Source organism: Protopterus annectens, chromosome 13.part0 (genome assembly GCF_019279795.1).
Source record: "Protopterus annectens isolate FY-2018-M chromosome 13.part0, PAN1.0, whole genome shotgun sequence".
NCBI classification, from domain to species: Eukaryota; Metazoa; Chordata; order Ceratodontiformes; family Protopteridae; genus Protopterus; species Protopterus annectens.
In genome coordinates, this window is record NC_056747.1 from 567,620,088 (window position 1) to 567,645,712 (window position 25,625).

At 44.7% G+C, this 25,625-nt stretch overlaps 1 protein-coding gene across 4 annotated transcripts in view; it reads left to right on the forward strand.

The window, feature by feature from the left end:
• The window catches only part of SUMF2 (sulfatase modifying factor 2), a 342,981-nt gene that overhangs the window by 123,687 nt on the left and 193,669 nt on the right, over window positions 1-25,625 (forward strand). For 3 of the 4 annotated variants that reach the window (XM_044054215.1, XM_044054214.1, XM_044054213.1), the window contains exon 6: window positions 9,077-9,132. The exons of the other annotated variant lie outside the window; for it this stretch is intronic. In XM_044054215.1, coding sequence (XP_043910150.1) covers window positions 9,077-9,132 — 56 coding nt within the window. The remainder of the gene's footprint in view (window positions 1-9,076; window positions 9,133-25,625) is intronic. 4 annotated transcript variants of the gene reach the window in all.

The following is a 25,625-nucleotide window of genomic DNA, read 5'->3' on the forward strand; positions in this document are numbered from 1 at the left end:
GAAACTTCAGTGGTACCTAAAAAGCCTTTGGTGTCAACACTCTACCTGGAGACTCTTACACCTATAATTCCTTGCCTCAGAAAAGATTTTCTTTGTGGGCAACAGCGTGCTCCCACAACAAGGGACTACCTTTCTCACCACAGACTCATCAGACTATACCTAGGTGCACACCTGGACGGCAGATGCATACAGGGCCAATGGAGCCCACAGCAAATCCCTCTGCACATCAACCAAAAAGAGATGATGGCTGTCCAGCACGCCTTGATAGCTTTCATGCCCCTTCTCTCCCCAGGGGCTCTCCTGATCAAAACAGACAACAGAACTGTGATGTGGGATATCAACAGGCAGGGAGGGACTCGGTCCTACCTTCTATGCAGGCTGGCTATGACCCTTTGGCACACAGCCTCTGTCATGCAACTCTACCTGTTAGCACAATTCCTACCAGGTTCTCTCACCTCTCTGGCAGACCAATTAAGCAGACATCTTCTGGACCCACACGAGTGGCAGCTCAACAGAAGAACCTTCACCCTAATAACTCAGACATGCGGCACCTCGAAGGTTGACTTCTTTCCTTCACACACCAACCATCAGCTCAGGAAATTCTGCACCAGGGAGCATCACTGCATACTTGGAAAGTGGAACCCTTCATCATCTTTCATGTTGACAGGGTATTATCCCTCAGGACTAACCCATCCTTCATGCCCAAGGTGGTGTCCAGTGTGGCTCTCAAGCAATCCATTAATTTGCCCACCTTTTGTTCCAATCCCCAGAACAAGGGGGAAAGGATCCTGTACTCTCTAGATGTGCACAGACAACTCAGATTATATGTAGACAGGACCAAATCCTTCAGAAAGTCTGATTAATTGCTGGTTAGAGTTGCTACAAGAGCAGAAGGCAAAGCCATCTACAAACAAACCATTTCCAAATGGATAGCACACTGCATCCATTTTTGCTACAAACAACATAGAAAGCCTCCCCCCAAGTGGGTCAGGACTCACTCCACCAGAGCAGCTTCCACCTCTGCAGCTTTCCTCAGAGGAGTCCCCACCAGGGACATCCTGAAGGCTGCCATCTGGACATCTGTTTACACTTTTACCAAACATTACCACCTGCCTCTGTTCTCCAAATCCAGGGCAGGGTTTGCCTCTCAGTCTTGCAGGGCATCCTAGCCAACCCCTAGTTTCCTTGACTGCCTCCACCCATTTCCTCAGCTTTGGGAATCAACCCAAATGTGATGACATGCAACAGTGAAACACTAAGAACATAGTACAGTTGTGTACACATACCATAAATGTAGATGTTCGAGTGTATTCACTGTTGCAGTCCTGGTTTCCTTCCCTCCATCCCCCTTTTTTCTTCTCTTTCATTACAAGGGACATACTGGTATTTACGTTCTACTGGTGCGGTTCTTCCACCAGTACCTGGCTTATGCTTGGGGCTCCTGACAGGTTAGGGCAAGAAAAACTGATGTAATGGCGTTGGCTGCCTTACTTTATACTACTTGACGACCTGATGCCAGTCCTGAAGCGACGGCATCTGACGCAGAAATACTAAGCCTCTGGTATTCGGGCCAGCTGAGGGCTACCCTGGCAGGGATAACCCAAATGTGATGACTGCAACAGTGAATACACTCGAACATCTACATTTATGGTAAGTGTACACAGCTGTACTTTTCGTTCTGTTGTGAACCTAGTACCCCTTCAAGTCGGAGCTGTTTCAAGCAAGATTATCAACAGCCCAGCTTGCATACTGCCTTCCATTCATTGCCACCCATTCTTCTGCTGACACTGCTATACTACACGTCATACTTAACTGTAGCTCTAGGATGTTCTTCATCTCACATTGCTGCAGTCCTTACTTATGGGTAGTCCGCTGTCCTCGGTCGGCCCGAATACCAAAGTATTAGGCTGACATCGGTCATGGGCGCCTAGATCTGACATCAGAGCGTCAGGGTATAAAGGCGCATGACCGACGTCATATCCTCAGTCTTTTTTGCCGCATGGTCCGATGCAGAAGCAGTGTTGCAAGTGCCGTTCGGCGTTCTGAAATTTTTCGTTTTCGGAGTTTCAGACCGATACCAAGTTGGGCTAAGTACCCCGTTGGGGAATATTTTTGTTTTTTCTTGCCTCAGTTACTTACCGGATGTCAGAAAAAGTGAATAATTGTATTTCTTGTGGGAAACAGATACCGCATAGGGATTACCACTCGCTTTGTATTCCTTGTTTGGGACGAGCACGGCGTAGTTGGGTGGCGGTTTTGTGCTAGGTTTAATAAGCGCACTATAAAGCGGAGGTTAGATTGCGCTAGGTTAGTCTTTGGCAAGAGGTGTAATTATAATATGCCGTCGGATGTTCCGACGCCTGCTTCTACTAAGAAGCGCAAAGACAAATCTTTAAAACCTAGGCAGGATGATTCGTCCGTTACGGATGCCGGATCTTTAGAAGCTACAGCTGAACAGGTGGATTCGGCTGAAGTTTCTGTTGAGTCCCAGGGGGAAACTTTGATTTTACATGATGTGGCCTCTCAGGAGGCAGGTTAGGCTGAAGGGGCCTCTCAGGTTACTATTCTCCCTTCTATGCCTAAGGTGGTTAGGCCTTCTGTTACTGTTTCTAAGGCTCCTTCTAAGAGCAGGTCTGTTTTGCCTTCCTCTGGTGTCAGTTCTGGTTCTTCAGGGTCTGTGCCTAAAAAGCACATGCTTAAAATGGCAGAGGATTTGATTACTTTAATTAGAGGTTCTATGCCCCCTCCTGATAAGAGGCCCAGGATTGAGCCAGAGTTGGAAAGTTTGGAGCAGGCCTCAGATGATTCAGAGTCTTCTGCTGAAGACATTCAAGATTTCCCTCCTTATTCTGATTCTGATGCAGAGGATTCCACTCCTTCTGCTTCTCCTCCAGAGGATTTTTCATTTTCAGAAACTCTGCATTCCATGAGGGAGCATTTTAAGTGGGAAGGACAGGATTACTCGGATTCACGGAAGAGACTTGGGGAGTTCTTGTTTTTACCACAACATAGACCCTTAGCTATACCTCCGGTTTTGGATGTTGTTTCAGATGTTTTCTCGGAAGCTTCCCTTAATCCAGATTCTGTGCCTCCTGCTCCAGTTAAACCAGACAGCTATTACAGGGTGCCTGAGGCTCATAAATATCTTTATAAGAGTCCTAGGGCGGACCCAGAAACTATTAGTCAGGGGCCTAAGGGTGTTAGAGCCTCTGTTGTTAAGAATCCGGTTCCTCTTGATAAGGAAGCTAGAGCTTTGGATAGATGGGGTAAGAAGGTATATACCTCTTCTACTTTAGCAATGAGAGCTTTGAACTGCCAGTTTCATATGTTGAAGTATCAGAATTTCCTCCTTTCTCAGCTAAGATCTAAAGTGGATGCTTTGGCAGAGGGCATAGAGTGTAAAGAATTGCAGGATATAGTGCATGTTTCTGAACAGGTGGGTAAGCACTCTTTGCAATGTGGTTTTGATGCTTTACAGGCTTCTTCTAGGGTGGCTGCCACTGGTTCAGTTATTCAGAGGCACGCCTGGCTTAAGGATCAGAATTTGTCTGAGCATGTTAAGTCTAGAATTCTGGATGCCCTTTACAATCTGAAGTTTTGTTTGGTCCTCCTGTGGAGTCAGTCTTAAAGAAAATGGAAGACAAGGCTAAGTCTATGCAGACGGTTAAAGATTTTTTGCAGGTACAACCTCCAAAGTTTAGTAGAAATTGGCCTACTAAGGGGTGGACGTACCCTTCTTCTGATTCTCAGTCTAGGGGTAGATCTAGACGTGGTAGGGGCAGAGCTCAGGGTACCTTCAGGCTGAGACAATGGAGTTCGCCTGCTCAATCTGCTGGTGAGGGCAGGGGCCAGTCCTTTCGTAAACAGGCCCAATGACCTGCATTTTCAGCTGCCAGATTCTTCTTGCCTGGCAGCTCCTTTGGGAGGAAAGTTGGCTCTTTTCAAGCAAAATTGGCATTTAGTCACCCAGGACAAATGGGTATTGGACATTATAAACCGAGGTTACAAGTTTTATTTCCATACCATGCCTCCTTTCAAAGGCATGCCAGACGTCCCTCCTCGGCAAAGGATAGAGGCTCACAGACAAATTTCTTTACTTCTTCAAATAGGAGCTATACAGCCAGTTCCTCTGTCATAAGTGGGCCTAGGATTTTATTCTCGCCTGTTTCTAGTTCCAAAGAAAGGGAACACGTGGAGACCAATTTTGGATTTATCTATCCTCAACACTTACCTGGACATTCCAAAGTTCAAGATGCTGACTTTACAACAACTTTTACCTCTGTTGGGAAAAGATCACTGGATGGTTACTCTGGATCTCAAAGAGGCTTACCTGCATGTTCCTATCAGGCCCAGTTGCAGGAGGTACCTGCGTTTTCGGGCTGGAAATTTACATTATCAGTTCTCTGCATTGCCCTTTGGCTTATCTACTGCGCCCAGAGTGTTCACAAAGATTCTGGCTCCAGTGATAGCATTTTTCAGACTAAGAGGAATACAGATCTATCCTTATTTGGACGATTGCCTGATTATTGCACAAGAAAAGGACGAACTTCTTCATCATCTACAGTATGTGATGGCAGTGTTAAGATGCCTAGGGTATTCTGTGAACGAAACAAAGTCCAGTCTAGTACCCTCTCAGGACATGTGCTTTCTGGGTGTGAGACTGAATACAGCTTCTCAGATGGCCTTTTTGACCCCGGACAAACAAAGAAGCCTTTCTCTTTATTTCCATCAAATGTCTCTACGGTCCAGGCTGACTGCAAGGACAGTCCTTCAAGCCTTGGGGTTCATGGCATCTTGTATTCTAGTGCTTCCCAATGCCAAATTGCATATGAGGAAGCTTCAGTGGTATCTCAAAAATGTATGGACACAGCACTGCCAAGATCAAGACACTGTCATTCAGATAATACCTTGCATTCAGAAGGAGTTTTTGTGGTGGGCTCAGGAATGTCACCTAAACAAGGGACTCTCTGTGACCCGGCCAGAGGCGAGTCAGATTCTAACGACAGATGCCTCGGACAAGGCTTGGGGTGCACACCTCAATGGAAAATGGGTGCAAAACACGTGGCCTGTCAAACTCCAACATTTGCATATCAACTTAAAGGAAATGTTAGCAATCCAGTTTGCATTGATGGCTTTCAAAGATTTACTTCACCCAGGGCAGGTGTTGATTCAAACAGACAACACTACTGTCATGTGGTACATCAACAAGCAGGGGAACCCATTCTTACCCTCTTTGCAGGCAAGCGATGATTCTGTGGGAAACTGCTCTCAATCTACACCTCAATCTTCAGGCAAGGTTTCTACCAGGAGCACAGAACTCCTTAGCAGATGTCTTGAGCAGACAAATAGTGGATCCTCACGAGTGGAAATTGGATCCTCATGTATTCCAACAGTTGACAGTGTTATGGGGAACTCCAGACATAGATCTGTTCGCTTCTCCACTAAATTACCAGTTGCCAAAGTTTTGCACAAAATGTTTCATCACACAGCTTGGAAGGTGGACGCTCTATCATTCAGTTGGAACAATCTGCATGTATATGCCTTTCCACCTCTGCCTCTTCTTCCCAAGGTACTTTTGAAGGCCAGACAAGACAAGACAACCATGATTTTGATAGCACCGGATTGGCCTCGACAACACTGGTACCCACTACTGAGGAGTTTAGTACGAGAACCTCCATGGTCTCTGCCTTTGATTCCGCACCTTTTGTCACAAGAGGACAGTCACTTCCTCAATGTCAAGATTCAGTCTCTGCATCTAACAGCCTGGCATATTCTGTTTTAGACTCTGGAGGGTCTCAGCTTCCACAGCAAGTTTTGAATGTTATTTTGGAGGCCAGAAGGCCTAGTACCAGGAAAGTTTACTCTGATAAATGGAGGAGATTTTTTATTTGGAGCAAAGAAAAGGACTTTGATGTCTCCAAACCTGATTTAAGTGTTGCTCTTCAATATCTTACTGAGTTATTGGACAAGGGTTTGTCTTTCTCCTCGATAAAGGTCCATGCTGCAGCCATTTCTGCTCACTATGATTGTGACCCTCCTTTATTCTCTCATCCTTTGTTTAAGCAATTTCTTAGAGGGCAAAGAATATAAGACCCCCACGTAGAGCTCCTACTCCTGCTTGGGATCTCAATTTTGTGTTGGAAAAACTTACTCTACAACCTTTTGAGCCTGCAGCTACTGCCGAGTTAAAGTATTTGTCATGGAAAACTGCTTTTTGTTGGCCATTACCTCTGCAAGAAGGGTTTCTGAATTACAGGCCCTCATGGCAGTGGAGCCTTTCCTGATTTTTCATAAGGATAGGGTATCTTTGCGTACTAATCCTTCCTTTATGCCTAAAGTGGTTTCTAGTGTGGCCTTAAACCAAACTATTCATTTGCCTACTTTTTATGCAAACCCCCAAAATAAAGGGGAGAAAATTTTGCATACTTTGGATATTCACAGACAGTTGCGTTATTATTTGAGCAGAACCAGGAGTTCAGACAGTCTCAGCAGTTGTTTGTTTCTTTTGCTTTGGGTTCACAGGGTAAACCTGTTTCAAAACAAACTATTTCTAAATGGATTGGGTTTTGTATTTCTTTCTGTTATTCCCATCATGGTAAGGAGATTCCGGCTGGAATCAGGCCTCATTCCACTAGGGCTACTGCTACTTCTACGGCCTTTCTAAGGGAGGTAGCTACAAAAGACATTTTGGAGGCAGCTACTTGGAGTTCAGTGCATACTTTTTCTAAACATTACCACCTTCCTCTTTATTCCAAGTCTAGGGCTGGATTTGCCACTGCAATTTTACAGGGCATTTTAGCAGCCCCTAATGCTCTATGATTTTTACCAACCTCCCTTTCCCGTTGCTTTGGGATTCTACCCATAAGTAAGGACTGCAGCAATGTGAGATGAAGAACATAGTACAGTTTTGTACCTACCATAAATGTAGATGTTCAAGATCCACATTGCTGCAGTCCAATTTACCCTCCCTCCTTCCCCACTATAGTTTCACATGATGCTATGCTTTAGGTGATGGTTGTTGTTGGGCTTGTTTTTGGGAGGTATTCTGTTCTTGGCTGTGGCCTTTTTTTGTTTGGCCTTCTGACATCTGGGGCAAGAAAAGACTGAGGATATGACGTCGGTCATGCGCCTTTATACCCTGACGCTCTGATGTCAGATCTAGGCGCCCATGACCGACGTCAGCCTAATACTTTGGTATTCGGGCCGACCGAGGACAGCGGACTACCCATAAGTAAGGACTGCAGCAATGTGGATCTTCGAACTTCTACATTTATGGTAGGTACAAAACTGTACTTTTCCTTCTTTCACTCTTCACATAGTGTGACCACCACTGTGTTTCTGCCATTAAAGCCAGATAGGTTCCCAACTCTCATTTGTCAGTACCATCACCTTTTATTTATTTATTTTACATTTGTTGACCGGGCTGGTCCAGCTGGATATATTTCCTTTTTCAGTAGAGGCCCGGGGAGAAAAGCTCCACATATAAACAACCACCACCACACAACAAAATGTTTACAATAAACAAGAAAGGTATTACAATTTAAATTCTGGGAAGACTATGTGGCACACTATAATAAATACATCATACACCTACAGATCATTTTACAGTATGAATATCTAGGGCAGCCCCAAGACATTATTAGAATACATTTAAATCCTTGGTTATTCTAGTTTACTCCAGACAGTTACTATTTCTAGAGGGTTAGACAGTAACAGTAGAAAAAGGAAGAGGTATAAAGAAAATGGCAGGAATACTACCTTCAGGATACATTCATAGCCAAGTAGAAAAGATGTGTAATTGGTGCCTAAGTAGTAGAGATAACTTATAGGTGCTACTAATTCAGAGGAGTAGACAGGAAAGAGTGGAGGAAAGTAGGAAGTCAAGAGACTTCTCTACACTCTCAAGAAGGCTATGCTAGAGCCGTTGTAAATTCCCTACCTGTTCACAGATTTGACTGTGGAAACAAGGCTTTTTTTTCTGTTCTGTTCAGAAGCCTGTCTTTTGGAAGTTTCTATCCCTGTTCTTCGGAAACTTTATTGAGCCAAGTTGTTTCACAGATCAGATACTGGAATACACCCACTCCCTTGCCATATGTAACTGTTTTAGATAAAACACCTAATGCCTTTTGAAACTCTTGTTTTGGTATAATCACTGTTTTAGTCACTAATTCTATATTGAATATTGTTTTGGTGAATGTGCCATCCTGACCATGGCTGAAAGGGGTCACATAAGGATCAGCCCAGTACTCTAGTAAAAATTTCAGTCAGTCAGCAGATGGCTAGATAAAGCAAAACACTTATCTACTCAACCTATTCTTTGACATAGATACCTGCACTACTCTTTCCTGAATTGTCCACACCTTGTTTCCATCTTAGATCATTACTGTCTTGTTGTGTTCCTATAGATTTTTACTATCTCTTTTCCCATCTTCAGTGAAGCCAGTAATCAGTCACTCCTGCCCTTAACTTAGTCTTATTGCTTCAAGGCATTTTTTATATGAAAATATATGCATATGTTGATATGCACTTCACTGTTACGATGTTTCTTTATCTTGATCTTTTGCATCCAAAGATATTTTTATTATTATGGCTTTGTGCTTCCTTGGTCATAGCTAAATTTAAACGTCCAGCAGATCTGTCCACTTAGTAGGTTAACAAATGAAACAATAGAATTCCTGCCTGTGTATACTGTAACACTGGGTATATTAAAAAAAACAAGACAAGGAAGGATAAGGTGTTTGGAATACTGTGCCACTAGATATGTTAAAAAGAGACAAGGAAGAACAAGGTACTTATCTGAGAAATATGATCTATAAAGAAAATGGGAAATTGAAGCATGCTGGTTAGATGGAGTTAAGTGTCTATGTAAGGCAGAAAAGTAGCTAAATGCTTATATATTTTTGACATGTAGACTGTATGTGACATTTAGATAAGGAGGAATATTTGTTGTCCCTAGTGTGTACTCTCACTGTAGGGTGGAATATTGGTTGTCCCAAGTGTGTACTCCCATTGTACTAAACTAATTTATATTTAATCTGTTTACTCATTTAATGAATTATTTTCTTTTGCTCTCTAGGTAAGACCTATCCATGGGGAAATGGTTTTAAAACAAATCGCAGTAATCTGTGGCAGGTAATCTATATGCCACTTCCTGGCTTCTCTCTTCTTTTTCTAGAATTGCTTGCAAACATAGGAAATACAAGAGTAGTACATTCTTTAATTCCTCTATATCTGAAAGTACCAGCTTTACGTAGTGTTTTTCTTTTGGTTCTGATAATTGCATAAATCTTAATGAGCAGAAAATGTCTGCCAGTGTAGGCTGTTTCTCTGGTTTCAGGTTTGCCTGCTTTGGTTCAATACTGGTTAGATTTATAGCAGATAGTTATTTAGGTTTGCTTAGATTAACCCTCTCCCTGATCATTGCAAGTAGCATTGAACCTGTTACAGTGGTGAAGACATTAATCGCTTATAGCTGAATGTAGTGAAGGCAACAGACTGAAATACAAACGTGATACTTAACAATAGACAAATGCCTATGTGATTTATGTAGCTTACAGAAAATATTATACATTTAAGGTTAATAAATATTTCAGTCAGAATACTTGAGATGTAATTCAAACAAATTGCAACAGAATAAGTTTGGGGAGTAAAGTGCCTAAACCTGTATCCTCAGAATAACTACACCTAAATGCTTTAGCCAGATACGCTTGCAGTTGGTTGTGAAAAGGTGTTAACTCAGGGAATTCCATAATTCAGGAAGTGTTTCGACTGAAGAATTTTTTGGTTACGGCCATGTTGTAGGTTGATCTTTAAGCCATCTTGACTTCTAAAAGCATCGAGGGTATGTCTAATAAATAGAAATTATTTTAACGAGTCAGTAATTGTCATTATTAAGTTTAAAGATGAGTGTATTCAGTAGAAGTTGTGCTCTGCCTTCCACAGGGAGCTACATGGCTCTTTGGATGGTTACACAGTGATGTTCGTTTCTCATTGCAGCATGCACAAATCTAAAAGAGCTGATGTTGTTCACTTCATTTCATTAACCTGTGGGTAAGGAACCAACCGACTGCTTTTTTTTCCAGCTTGAGCTTCCTGACTTGAGCTCCTCCTTCCTACCCATAATGCCCCGCTCCCTCAAAATACCTCAGATCTCATTTGCCATGCCTCAAGTTAGCATCGAGTTCTGTCGGTCTTGAGCTGCTTGAGTGGGTGTAAGTCTCTTTTTTGGTTCTCCCTACCTAGTAGTCTTTATTTAATTCTGTAATACTTATTCTTGAGTGATCGCTCCCTATGTCCTTTCCATCTAGCTTTTTCACGTTTCTCTCTGTTAGGTTTCCTCTCTTCCCTATTCATACAAAAAATACTTCCTTCTCCTCTCTCTTTCTGTTCTTTACTATCGCTGATCAAAAACCTTTAGGGTTTAAAAAGTTCACTTCCTGTGGGTGGAAGATTCTTCTATTTGATGCCCACAGGGAGTGTGTTTACTGCTTGGGGCCTAAACATTTGGAAGCCCCTTGTGAAATTTGTAGGGCTTTCCATCCTTGGGCTGTGGTGGATAAGAAGAGCAAACTGGTGTTAAAAGGTTTGCTCCCTTCTTCCTCCACCTCGGGGATGCCTTTTACATCAGGGGCTGAACCCCATACTAAAAAGTCCAGGGAGTCACGGGAGTCCAGGAGAACTTCTCCTGTGTGATCCTCCTCTGAACTCCAGAGAAAAAAAGCAAAATCTTCAGAACCAGCTCGGTCAGCTCCAAGCTCAGTTGCCACTGCTTCTCCTAATCCCCCGTCAGCTTCTGTTGTTCTGTGATCAAATGGTGCTTCCATGGTATTGGTTCCTACAGTTTCAGTGCCCCTGGATTGGTGCTGTCAGGACATACATAGAGATCTGCGTCTCATTCCCCCCAGAGATCCTCCAGACCTCCATCCACAACAACTTCTGGGTCTTCCCAAAGCCTAACCTCCAAGGACGTTAGCAAACTCATGAGGCAATTTCTTTACATACAGATCTAGATGGAACTTGTGTCCACTGTGTCCAAATCTGGCTCCATGAGTTTCCCCTTTCCAGCTAACAACTCCTTATCCAATCCGACCTTTGGTTTTGAAGTCGTCTGTTCTGTTGGTTACTGGTGCTGGAGTGTCAGAGCCAATAGAGATGTCCTCTCTGCTCCCGACTTTCTCTCCAAAATGCTTGGCTCCATCGGCTTCGGTTCCAAGCGTGTCTCCGAGCTGTAGTGTCGAGGTCAGATGTTCTTCATGTTTCACTGTTGCAGTCATCACACTTGGGTTGTCTGCCTGCAGGCAGCCCTCAATCGGCCCAAATACCAGAGACTTAGTATTTCTGCATTGGATGCTGTCACTCCAGGACTGACGTCAGGATGTCCGGGGTATAAAAACAGGCAGACAACACCATTGCATCAGTCTTTCTTGTCGAGGAGCCCGAAGCAGAAGCAGTTCGCAAGTGCAGGTCGGCCGCTACCTGAATTTTTGTTTACGAATTGAATAATCCTGAAGTCTTCTAAAGCTAAGTACCCTGTTGGGGATCCTTTTTTCTTTCTCTAACCAATGTCAGAAAAAGTTAACAATTGTCTTGCCTGTGGAAAGCAAATACCTCACAGAGATTTTCATTCTTACTGTGTCACCTGTTTAGGCCCAGACCACGACGTACCTCACTGTCAGTTTTGTGCCTTAACGCCCGATCCATTCGTCGTCGGGCTCTCTTTGTTGCTAAATTCATTCACTCTCGATCTCTGTATTCTGAAATGGCTTTGGTAATCCATCCAACTACTGATATTCCGAAAAAACGTAAGGATAAAGTCAGAGACAGACCACATAGGTCCAAAGCTGCTGACGACGCTTCTGTTAAGCTAGTCCGCCGGTACTCAGTGAGGTGCTTTTGCAGCCCCTGATGCCCGCTTCAATGGATTTGCAGGCCTGTACCGAGACCCAATCGGAGTCCAGTATGTCGTGAGACTCTTCTTCGACTATGGACCTGCGGATGTCTTTACCTTGGATGAGTCCGGAGCCGCTGTGTAGGCACCAGCTTCTGAGGCAGTTCTTCATTCAACCGATGTTCGACTAAAACACACAACTTCATTTTTTAACCAAAACTGCTGAGTTTCTTAGGCCCAGAGTACGCACTACGCCTAGAAAACCGACGATGAAAGTGCATGCACCTGCTCCCATTTCACAAAAACAAATGCTTAGAATGGCCAAAGACCTTATCACACTGATTAGGGGAAGTCAGCCTTCCCCTGCTAAGAGAAAAAGAGACCAGTCCCCTACAGTTTATACAGACCAGAAGTCCGATGACTCTGAGATTTCTGATTATGAAGACATGCCCTTGTCTGCTTATGAGGATTCAGATGCAGATGAATCCATTCCCTCTGCCTCCCCTCCAGAGGATTTTTCTTTTGGTGAAACCTTGCATACCTTAAGAGAGCATTTTCACGGGGAATGCCAAGACTATCCTCAGTCCAAAAAGAGACTCAGAGAATTTCTATAGTTGCCTCAGCACAGGCCTTTAGCAATTCCCCCTGTCCTGGATATTGTTGATGATGTTTTTTTATGGAATCCAGTCTTAATCCTGACACTTTACCTCCTGCCCCTAAGAAACCAGACAGGTACTACAGAGTACCTGACAATCACAATTTTTTTCAAGAATGTTACTGCTAACCCAGAGATCATTTCCCAGGGGCCTAAAGGTATTAAGGCAACTACAGCCAAGAATCCCACCCCTTCGGACAGGGGTTCCAGAGCTTTGGACAGATGGGATAAGAAGGTATATACCTCTGCAACTCTTGCTATTAGGGCATTGAATTGTCAGTTGCACATGCTGAAGTATCAGCAACATATTATGGAACTTATTAAACAAAAAGTGGCAACCTTTACAGACTGTGCAGAGAATAAAGAATTGCAGGAGCTTATGCACTCTGCAAGCCAAGTCAACAAGCATACTTTGTAGTGTGGCTTTGATGTCCTAGAAGCATCTTGCTGGGCAGCAGTCACTGCCTCTGTACTGAGAAGATATGCTTGGCTCAAGGAGCAGACCTTGCCAGACCATGTCAAATCAAAGTTACTAGATGCTCCTTTGAACAAGGGCAGTTTGTTTGGCACCAAAGCAGAAGAGGTTCTTAAAAAGATGGAAGAAAAAGCTAAGTCTGTGCAGAGTGTTAAAGAATTCTTACATGTGCAACCCCGTAGATTCAGTAGGCATTGCCCTAAGAAACACTGGTTCTTTCCAGCCCCCTCTAGGCCTACTCAAACCAGACCCAGGGGAAATAGATCACCCAGACTACAGTCTCAGAGTATGCAGAGATCTAAGCAATGGAGTGCCCCCACCCCTAAAGCAGGGAGTGGTAAGCCACCTCCTTACGGAAAAAAACTTACAATGACTTCCTTACTCCACTCCCCAGGCCTGCCCAATTGCTTGTGCCCCTAGGTGGAAAACTTGCCCTTCACGCAAAAAACTGGATGTCTATCGCACAAGACTGGTGGGTCCTCGACATTGTATCCCAGGGGTACAAATTTTATTTCCATTCACTGCCAACCCCAAGTGGGTTTCCAGACCTTCCTCCAAACCCGTGGGCAGAGGCTCAAAACCAAGTAGCTTCCCTGCTCAATATCAGAGCTATTCAGCCTGTTCCAGTAGAACAGAGGGGTCAATGATTCTACTCCAGACTCTTCCTGGTACCCAGGAAAGAGGGCTCTTAGCGCCCAGTCCTGGATCTTTCAATTCTCAACACCTTCCTGGTGGTACCAAAATTCAAAATGCTTACCCTGCAACAGCTTCTTCCTATGCTAGCCAAGGATGCCTGGTTAGTCAGCCTAGACTTGAAAGAAGCCTATCTGCACATCCCCATAAGGGAGTCATGCAGGAAGTATCTACGTTTCAGGGCAGGATCTGTGCATTATCAGATGTTCTTCGTGTTTCACTGTTGCAGTCATCACACTTGGGTTATGTGCCTGCAGGTAGCCCTCAGTCGGTCCGAATACCAGAGTCTTAATATTTCTGCATCGGATGCTGTCGCTTGTTCCATGATGTCAGGTCATCAGGGTTATAAAACAGGCAGCCAATGCCATTACATAAGTCTTTCTTGCTGAGGAGGAGCCCAAAGCAGAAGCAGTTCACAAGTGCTGGTTGACCGCTAACTGAAATTTTCGTTTTCGAGTTATAATCCCAAAGTCTTCTAAAGCTAAGTACCCTGTTGGGGATCCTTTTTTCTTGCTCTAACCAATGTCAGAAAAAGTTAACAATTGTCTTGCCTGTGGAAAGCAAATACCTCTCAGAGATTTTCATTCTTACTGCGTCACCTGTTTAGGCCCAGACTACGACGTCCCTTGCTGTCGGTTTTGTGCTTTAACGCCCGAACCATTCATCGTTGGGCTAGCTTTGTCACTAAATTCTTTTGCTCTCATTCTCCTTATTCCGAAATGGCTTCAATGAGCCATCCGACTACTGATCTTCTGAAAAAATGCAAAGATAAAGATAGAGACAGACCACATAGGTCCAAAACTGCCAAGGGCGCTTCTGTTAAGCTAGTCGCCAGTCTGACGGTACTCAATGAGGCGCCTTTACAGCCCCTAATGCCCACTTCTATGTATTTGCAGGCCTCTGCTGAGAGCCATTCAGAGTCAGGTATGCCGCGAGATGCTTCTTCGACTATGGAACCTGCGGATGTCTCTACCTTGGATGGGTCCGGAGCTGCTGTGCAGGCACCGGCTTCTGAGGGTGTATTTCATCCTACCGATGTTCGAATCAAACCGACAGCTTCGTTTTTAGCCAAAATGACTGAGTTTCTTAGGCCCAGAGTACGTACTATGCCTAGAAAACCGACGACCAAAGCACATGCTCAAGCTCCCATGCCTCAAAAATAAATTCTTAGAATGGCTGAAGACCTTATTATCCTAATTAGGGGAAGCCAGCCTTCCCCTGCTTAGAGACAAAGAATTGAGTTTCCTTGTGATTCTACAGACCAGGAGTATGATGACTCTGACCCTTTTGATTATCGGGACATGCCCTTATCAGCCTATGAGGATTCAGATTCAGAGGAATCCATTCCCTCTGCCCCCCCCTCCAGAGGATTTTTATTTTGGTGAAACCTTGCATACTTTGAGAGCATTTCCACTGGAAATGCCAAGACTACCCTCAGTCCAGAGCATTTCCACTGGGAATGCCAAGACTACCCTCAGTCCAAAAAGAGACTCAGAGAATTTTTAGAGTTGCCTCAGCACAGGCCTCTAGCTATACACCCTGTCCTGGATGTTGTAGATGATGTTTTTATGGAATCAAGTCTTACTCTAGATACATTACCCCCGGCCCCTAGGAAACCTGACAGGTACTACACAGTACCTGATTCCCAAAAATTTCTCTTCAAGAATCCTACTGCAGATCCAGAGACCATTTCCCAGGGATCTAAAGGTATTAAGGGTACTACAGCCAAAAATCGTACCCCTTCGGACAGGGATTCCATACCTTTAGACAGATTGGGTAAGAAGGTATATACCTCTGCAACTCTTACCATCAGGGCATTGAATTTGCCAGTTTCATGTGTTGAAGTGCCAGCAACTTGTTATAGAACTAATTAAACAAAAAATGGTATTTCCAGATTTTGCAGAAAATAAAGATCTACAAGCGCTAATGCATTCTGCAAAACAAGTTAGTAAGCATACTTTGCAGTGTGGCTTTGATGCCCTAGAAGCATCTTGGAGGGCTGCAGTCACTGGGTCTGTACTGAGAAGGCATGCTTGGCTGAAGGAACAGTCTTTGCCAGATCATGTCAAATCCAAATTACTAGACGCTCCTTTAAATAAGGACTGTTTGTTTGGCACCAAATCAGAAGAAGTTCTTTAAAAGATGGAAGAAAAAGCTAAATCTATGCAAACTATCAAAGAATTCTTACAAGTGCAACCAGCTAGATTCAGTAGGCATTGGCCTTCTAAAAACTAGTCCTTTCCAGCCCCTTCCCAGACCCAGACCCAGACCCAAGGGAAACAGGCCGCCCAGACTACAATCTCAGGGTATGCAGAGATCTAAACAATGGAGTCCCCCACCCCAAAAGCAGGGAGTGGTAAGCCGCCCCCTTATGGAAAAACTTCACAATAACTTTGCAATTATCTTTCCCAGCCCTGCCCAATTACTTGTGTTCCTAGGAGGAAATCTTGCCTTTCATGCAAAAAACTGGATGTCCATTACTCAGGACCGCTGGGTCCTAAACATTGTATCCCAGGGGTACAAATTCAACTTCCATTCACTGCCAACCCCAAGACAGTTTCCAGACCTTCCCCCAAACCAGTGGGCAGAGGCTAAAAAGCAAGTACTTTCCCTGCTGAATATCAGAGCTATTCAACCTGTTCCAGTCGAACAATAGGGTCATGGTTTCTACTCCAGATTTTTCCTGGTGCCCAGAAAAGAGGGCTCTTGGTGCCCAATCCTGGATCTTTCAATTCTCCACACCTTTCTGGTGATCCCAAAATTCAAGATGCTTACCCTGCAACAGCTTCTCCCTATGCTAGCCAAAGATGCCTGGTTAGTCACTCTAGACTTACCTGCACATCTCCATAAGGGAGTCATGTAGGAAATATCTACGTTTCAGGGCAGGCTCTTTGCACTATCAGTTCTCTGCACTTCCCTTTGGCTTATCTACTGCGCCCAGAATATTCACAAAGTGCCTGGCTTCAGCCATTGCATACTGCAGGCAAAGAAATATCCACATTTTCCCATACTTGGATGACTACCTGATTCAGGCAGTCAGGAATTGCTACTTTAGCACCTGGCATTTGTAAAAAGCCTTCTCACTTCATTGGAGTACACCAGCAATGAAAACTGGTGCCAAGTCAAAAGATTGTTTTCCTGGGAGCAAGCTTGGCCACAACTTCCCAGATGGCATTTCATACTTCAGCAAAACAGGTCTATCTGGCAAACTACTTCAAACAAATGACCACCAGAACCCAGCTTTCTGCAAGAAAGATACTGCAAGCCCTAGGGTTCATGGCCTCATGTATTCTGCTAATTCCATATGCAAGACTGCATATGAGGAAACTTTAATGGTACTTAAAACGTCTTTGGTGTCAGCATTCTCAGGACCTGGAAACAGTCATTCCTATCATATCTTGTCTAAGGACAGAGTTCCTTTGGTGGGCAGAAGCATGCAACCACAACAAGGAACTGCCTTTCTCTCAACCCTTCGCCACCCAAACCCTGACGACAAACTCATCAGACTATACATGAGGGGCTCACAAGGCAGGCAAATGCATTCAAGGCCACTGGAGCCCAGCCCAGATTCACCTGCACATCAGTCAAAAAGAGATGCTAGCTGTACAGAATGCTCTGACAGCCTTCAAATACATAATACTTCCAGGACAACTGCTTATAAAAACAGACAACACCACAGTTATGTGGTACATAAACAAGTGGGAGGAACCCATTCTTACCCACTCTGAAGGTTAGCCAAGGCCCTGTGGAGCACAGCCTTGAGCAACCAAGTGCACATACAAGCTCAGTTCTTGCCAGATGAACAAAATTCACTGGCAGATGACTTAAGCAGCAATCTCCCAGACCCACATGAGTGGAAATTGGAGCCCAACACTTTCAACCTTCTGATCCAGAGGTGGACCTCTTTGCTTCCCCCAAGAACCACCAGTTGAGCAAATACTGCACCAGGAACCCTCACAGCAGGGCCTGGAAGGTGGATGCCCTATCCTTTCAATGGGAAAACCTCTCATTTTATGCCTTCCCCCCTCTGCCCCTTCTCTCAAGATAAAACAGGACAGGCTAAGGCCAATTCTTATTGCCCCAGACTGGCCACACCAGCACTGGTAACCACTCCTATGCAGCCTGACAACAGTGCCACCCTGGCACCTTCACCAGACTCTCACCCTGCTGTCTCAACAGGAGGGACAGATTTTGCATCCACAATTGCAAACCCTAAACCTTGCAGTTTGGCTTATCCCTTAAATACCCCACCAGCAGCCCACAGCAAACAGGTGCTGGATGTCATTCTTGAAGCCAGAAGGCTTAGTACTAGGAAATCCTATGGTGAAAAGTGGAAAGATATTGTTCTTGGAATCAGTCTCAAGGGAAGGACACAGCAGCGCCCTCTTTACCTCTAATCCTGGATTACCTAGCAGAGCTACTCCACAGAGGCCTATCCTTCTCCTCCGTTAAGATTCATGCCTCTGCCATCTCAGCTCATTATAATACTGAGCCACCTCTATTTTCTCACCCTCTCATCAAACAATTCCTGAGAGGGGCTAACAACTTAAGGCCCCCTAGGAGAGCACCCACCCCTGCCTGGGACCTTAACTTTGTACTGGAAAAACTCACACTCCCCCCCTTTTGAACTTGCTGCCTCAGCAGAGTTAAAATCCCTCTGTTGGAAAACAGCCTTGCTTTTAGCCATAACTTCGGCAAGAAGAGTGTCTGAGTTACAGGCACTGATGGCTGTGGAACCCTTCATTATTTTCCATGCTGACAGGGTTTCCCTCAGGACTAACCCGTCTTTTATGCCTAAGGCGGTGTCCAGTGTGACTGTAAACCAATCCATCCATTTGCCAACCTTCTTCCCTAATCCCCAGAATAAAGGGGAAAGGATCCCGCACTCCTTAGACATGCACAGACAGCTCGGGTTCTACCTTGACGGGACTAAGCCTTTCAGAAAATCTGACCAGCTGCTAGTCAGCTTTGCTACAGGGGCAGAGGGTAAGGCCATTTCAAAACAAACCATTTCCAAAGGGATAGCACACTGCATCCATTTCTGCTACAAGCACCATGGAAAACCTACCCCACTAGGGGTCAGACCACATTCCATTAGGGCTACGTCCACCTTTACAGCATTTCTCAGGGGAGTTCCTACCAGGCACATTCTGGAAGCTGCAACCTGGAGTTCTGTACACACCTTCACCAAGCATTACCACTTACCTATATTTTCTAAATCAAGGGCTGGATTTGCTACAGCAGTCTTGCAAGGCCTACTAGCCAGCCCTAACACGTCTTGACTGCCTCCACCCTTCCTCAGCTTTGGGAGTCAACCCAAGTAGATGACTGTAACAGTGAAACACGAAGAACATAGTACAGTTGTGTACACCTACCATAAATGTAGATGTTCGAGTGTATTCACTGTTGCAGTCCTCGTTTCCCTCCAGCCCCCTGGCTTTCTCTATCTTTCTACCTCTCCTCTTTGTGGCCATTCCTAATGGCATTGGTATTTACTTTTCACTGGTGGTGTTCCCCAGTATATACCAGCTCCGTATTTGGGGGCTCCTGACATTTGGGGCAAGAAAAACTGATGTAATGGCGTCAGCTGCCTGTTTTATACCCCTTACAACCTGATGTCATGGAAGAAGCGACAGCATCTCACGCAGAAATTCTAAGACTCTGGTATTAAGGCCGACTGAGGGCTACCTGTAGGCAAATAACCCAAGTGTGATGACTGCAACAGTGAATACACTCTAACATCTACATTTATGGTAAGTAGACACAACTGTACTTTCTCTGCACTTCCCTTTGGCTTATCTACTGCGACCTGAGTTTTCACAAAATGCCTGGCACCAGCCATTGCATATTGCAGGCAGAGAGATATCTAAATTTACCCGTACTTGGTCGACTGCCTGATTCAGGCAGACAGTCAGGAATTGCTGTTGCAGCACCTGACATTTGTAAAACATATTCTCACTTCCTTGGGGTACAACATAAACGAAAACAAATCAAAACTGGTACCCAGTCAAAAAATTGTATTCCTGGGAGCAAGCTTGGACACAACATCCCAGATGGCATTCCTCACTTCAGAAAATCAAGTCTATCTGGCAGTCTATTTCAAACAAGTGGCTACCAGAACCCAGCTATCCGCAAGAAAAATATTGCAGGCCCTAGGGTTCATGGCCTAATGTATGCTGCTAATTCCATATGCAAAACTGCATATGAGGAAACTTCAGTGGTACTTAAAAAGTCTTTGGTGCAAACATTCTCAGGACCTGGAAACAGTCATTTCTATCGTACCCTGTCTAAGGACAGAGTTCCTTTGGTGGGCAGAAGCATGCAACCACAACAAAGGACTGCCCTTTTCTCAACCCCACGCCGCCCAGACCCTAACCACAGATGCATCAGACTATGCCTGGGGAGCACACATGGACGGCAAATGCATTCAGGGCCACTGGAGCCCAAGTCAAATTCATCTGCACTTCAACCAAAAAGAGATGCTAGCTGTGCAGAACACCCTGACAGCATTCAGATCTCTTCTCCTTCCAGGACAACTGCCAATAAAAGCAGATAACACCACAGTTATGTGGTACATCAACAAGCAGGGGGAACCCACTCCTACCCACTGTGCAGGTTAGCCATGGCCCTGTGGCACACGGCTTGGGACGTGCAAGTTCATATGCAAGCTCAGTTCTTGCCAGGCAAACAAAACTCACTGGCAGACTACTTAAGCAGAAATCTCCTGGACCCCCACAAGTGGCAATTGGAGCCCAGCACCTTCAACCTTCTGATTCAGAAATGGGGGACCCCAGAGGTGGATCTCTTTGCATCCTCATACAACCACCAGCTCAGCAAATTCTACACCAGGAATCCTCACAGCAGGGCCTAGAAAGTGGATGCCCTATCTTTTCAGTGTGTAAATCTCTCAATCTATGCCTTTCCCCCTCTGCCCCTTCTCTCAAAAGTATTACTCGAGATAAGACAGGACAGACCAAGGACAATTCTGATTGCTCCGGACTGACCACGCCAGCACTGGTACCCACTCCTGCACAGCCTCTCACCGGTGCCACGCTGCTGTCGCCCCTTCCCCGACGTCAGGTCGTCAGGGGTACAAAAGAAGCAGCCGGCGCCATTTTCTTTAGTCTTTCTTACCACGCGGTGCCCGAAGCAGAAGCAGTTTGCAAGTGCCGGTCGGCTGAGTCCTGAAATTTTCATGTTCGAGTTTTAGATCCGAAGTCTTCAATAAAGCTAAGTACCCCGTTGGGGAAACTTTTTTTCTTGCTCCAGACCGATGTCAGAAAAAGTAAATAATTGTATTTCTTGTGGAAAGCAAATACCTCATAAGGACTTTTTCATTCTTACTGTATTCCTTGCCTAGGCCCTGAAAAGACTTCTAACATGCCTAGGGTACACAGTCAACGAAAAGAAATCAAAACTAGTTTCTGGTTGTCGGTTTTGTGCTAGATTTAACCAACGCAGTATTAAGCGTTGGTATGATTTTGCTTTAAGCTATTTTGGACACCGATTTAATTATCCAGAAATCTTTTCGGATAGCCATCCGACTACCGGAGTTCACAAAAAACGTAAAGTAAAGGAGAGAGATAGACAACCAAGGCCCAAAACCGACGACGAAGCTTCTTCTAAGCCAGTCGCTGGTTCACCGGTTCTCAATGAGGCGCTTTCGCAGGCCCTGACGCCCACTACTTTAGAGTCGCAGGCCGCTACTGACTCCCACGTGGAGTCATCCATGCCACTGGAAACTCAAGGTATTGTAGCCTCTGATACTATTCCTTCAGATGGGTCTGGAGACGCTGAGCAGGCACCGGCTTCTGAGGGTGCATTCATACCTAAACATCTTTACATTAAACCGACTTCAGCTTCAAAGGCAAAGACTAAAGCACCTTCTAAAGCAAAGAAACAAACTCAAGAGCCACTTGGACAGGCCTCTATGCCCAAAAAACAGATGCTCAAAATGGCTGAAGACTTGATTACCTTGATCAGGGGTTCCCATCCCCCTCCTGATAAGAGGCCTAGGCAAGAGATTGACTATGAATCTTCAGATCAGGTTTCTATTTCTTCTGATCAGGAATATTCTCTTCCCCCTATGAGGATTCTGTTGCTGAAGAATCTATACCTTCAGCTTCTTCTCCAGAGGACTATTCTTTTGGGGAAACCTTGCATACCATGAGGGAGCATTTCCACTGGGAGAGCCAAGATTTTTCAGAATCTAAAAAGAGGCTGAGGGATTTCCTTTTACTACCTCAACACAGGCCACTAGCCATTCCACCTGTGTTAGACATTGTAGATGATGTGTTTTCGGAGTCTAGTCTTACCCCTGACTCCTTACCTCCAGTTCCTGTTAAGCCTGACAGATATTATAAATTCTCTCATAAATTCCTTTTTAAAACCCTGCTGCAGACCCAGAAACTACTTCACAGGGTCCCAAAGGAGTTAAGGCTTCAGCTGCAAAAAACCCTACCCCCTCTGACAGAGATTCTAGGGCACTGGATAGATGGGGGAAAAAAGGTTTACACATCTGCTACCTTGGCTATAAGGGCCTTAAACTGTCAGTTTCATATGCTCAAATATCAGCAACATGTCATGGCATTGCTTAAACAGAAAATGTTAAACTCTGAATGTGCAGAAAACAAGGAAATGCAGGATTTATTGCATGCAGCTGAACAAGTTGGAAAGCATACTTTGCAATGTGGTTTTGATTCTTTGGAGCCCTCTTGCAGGGCCGCAGTTACAGGTTCTGTAATTAGGAGGCATGCTTGGTTAAAGGAACAAAATCTGCCTGCTCATGTCAAAGTTAAATTATTAGAAGCACCTTTACAGCATGATACTTTGTTTGGTGTTAAGGCAGAAGAGGTGTTAAAGAAAATGGAGGACAAAGCTAAACCTATGCAAACTGTCAAAGATTTTTTACAAGTACAGCCACCTAGGTTTAGTAGACACTGGCCTACAAAGAATTGGTCCTTTCCTGTGTCAGACAGATCTCAAAGGGGCAGATCCCAGGTGCAAGGTTCATACAGGTCGAAGCAATGGGGTGCTTCTAACTCCAAAGTTGGAGAAGACAAATCACAACCATACAGGAAACAGTCCCAATGACGTCCCCCTGCCTGCACCAAGCACTTATCTCCTGGCAGCACCCTTAGGGGGAAAATTAGCACTTTTTTTTTCAAAATTGGCACATTATAACCCAGGACAAGTGGGTTCTAAATATCGTGTCACAAGGCTACAAATTCCATTTCCATACCCCGCCAAAGGCAAACGGCTGGCCAAATCTGCCAAAAAATCAATGGGCAGAGGCACAAAAACAAGTCTCATCCATCATGGACATGGGGCCATTCAACAAGTACCAGAGCAAGAGCAGGGACAAGGATTTTACTCAAGACTGTTCTTGGTACCCAGAAAGGACAAAGCCTGGAGACCAATACTGGACCTATCTATACTGAACACATTCCTGGATATACCAAAATTCAAGATATTGACTTTGCAGCAGCTTCTGCCCATGCTGGGCAAGAATGCTTGGCGTGTGACTTTAGACCTAAAAGAGGCATACCTGCATGTCCCAATCAGACAATTATGCAGAAGATACCTCAGATTCAAGGCTGACTCAATGCATTGCCAATTCTCTGCACTGCCCTTTGGCTTATCTACTGCGCCCAGGGTCTTTACAAAGTGCCTGGCACCAGTAATTGCATTCTGCAGACAAAGAGGAATACAAATATATCCTTACTTGGATGACTGTCTAATTCAAGCAGAGAACAAGGACATTCTTCTACAGCATCTGGTGTTTGTGAAAAGACTTCTAACATGCCTAGGGTACACAGTCAACGAAAAGAAATCAAAACTAGTACCCTCTCAAGAGATAATATTCCTGGGTGCAAGCTTAAGTACAAATCTGCCCAGATGGCTTATCTCACGCCAGACAAACAAAGGCAACTGACTACCTATTTCAAAATGTTGACAACAAAGGCCCAGTTATCTGCAAGAAAAATTCTGCAGGCTTTGGGCTTCATGGAATCCTGCATCTTGCTAATTCCATATGCAAGACTGCATATGAGGAAACTTCAATGGTACCTAAAAAGTGTTTGGACTCAACATTGCCACAGCCTGGAAACAATGATTACTCTCATTCCCTGCCTGCAACACGAGTTTCTGTGGTGGGCAAAGGCTTGTCACTAAAACAAGGGACAGCAATTCACATTACCCACAGCCAGGCAGACACTAACAATGGATGCATCAGATTATGCCTGGGGGGCTGGCAGAAACATGCATTCAGGGCACATGGTCCTCAAACCAAATGCATCTACATATCAATCAAAAAGAGATGCTAGCTGTTCAAAATGCTCTGACAGCCTTCAAGGACCTACGTCACCCGGGACAACTACTGATAAAGACAGACAACACCACAGTCATATGGTACATCAACAAGCAGGGGGGCACACATTCTTACCCCCTTTACAGACTAGCCATGATTTTGTGGGATACAGCATTGACTTACAAAGTACATCTGCAGGCACAATTCCTGCCAGGAAGGGAAAATACTCTGGCAGACGAACTAAGCAGAAACCTCATGGATCCCCACGAGTGGCAGCTGGATCCACAAGTCTTCAGCATGATAACAAGGACATGGGGATGCCCGGACGTAGATCTGTTTGCCTCCCCTCACAACTACCAACTAAAAAGATTCTGCACAAGGATGTATCACAGACAAGCATGGAAAGTGGATGCCCTATCTTTCAGCTGGAAAAACCTATCAGTATTTGCCTTTCCCCCACTGCCTCTCCTCCCCAAGATACTCCTAAAGGTCAGACAGGAGAAGCCAAAGATGATACTGATTGCCCCAGACTGGCCCCGCCAGTACTGGTATCCAATCCTAAGGAACTTGTCTCAATGCCCAGCTTGGACCTTACCTCAAATACCTCATCTACTGTCCCAGCAAAACAATCCGATCCTGCACAGCCAACTCAAGACTTTAAATCTGGCAGCATGGCGGATAATGTAGTCCTACCAAACACACCTCTTAGTAAAGCTGTGATGGATGTCATTTTCGAAGCCAGAAGGCCTAGCACTAGAAAATCTTATGCTGGAAAATGGAAGAGATTCTGTGCTTGGAACCAGGCACAAGGAACTGATACAGCTTTGCCAAATATTCCTCAGATTTTGCAATACTTAACTGAGATGCTGGACAAAGGCCTATCTTTTTCATCTATTAAAATTCATGTCTCTGCCATTTTGGCTCATTACAATACAGAGCCACCAATCTTTTCTTATCCCTTATTAAAGCAGTACCTCAGAGGAGCCAAAAATTTAAGGCCTCCAAGGAGATCACCAGTGCCTGCATGGGAACTCAACTATGTCTTGGAAAAACTCACCCTGCCTCCTTTTGAGCCAGCTGCTACTGCTGACATAAAGTTTTATCTTGTAAAACAGCTCTGCTCCTAGCAATAACTTCTGCAAGACGAGTTTCAGAGATACAGGCACTCATGGCAGCGCCGGTTAAGCAGGTTTAAACTATTCGGGCTACCTAAAGTCCACTCTTCAAATTTTCCCTTAAAACTACCTTCCTCGAACTATACTACTGATCTAATCAGCGTATCCTATAATTAAAAAGATCATCTCTACTTGACTCCAAGTAGACTATTCTCTATCTGTTAAACGTAGCACTTGCTCCTACAGTACTTATTACCTTGATACGGCACTCTTGTCATAGATAGTACCCCAAAAAGGCAACCCCCCATTTCTCGGTCACCCACGTCCCCGGAATCTTTTTAAAGTTTTTTGTCTATTCCTTCTAGCATGTCGAGGATCAGTTGCTAGTGTCCTCTCCTGCTCAGCTGGTGAACCTGGGAATATTGAGGCAATGTTACAATTGCCTCATGTACACTGAACAACCCTCTCCTCCTCCCACAAAACACAAACAC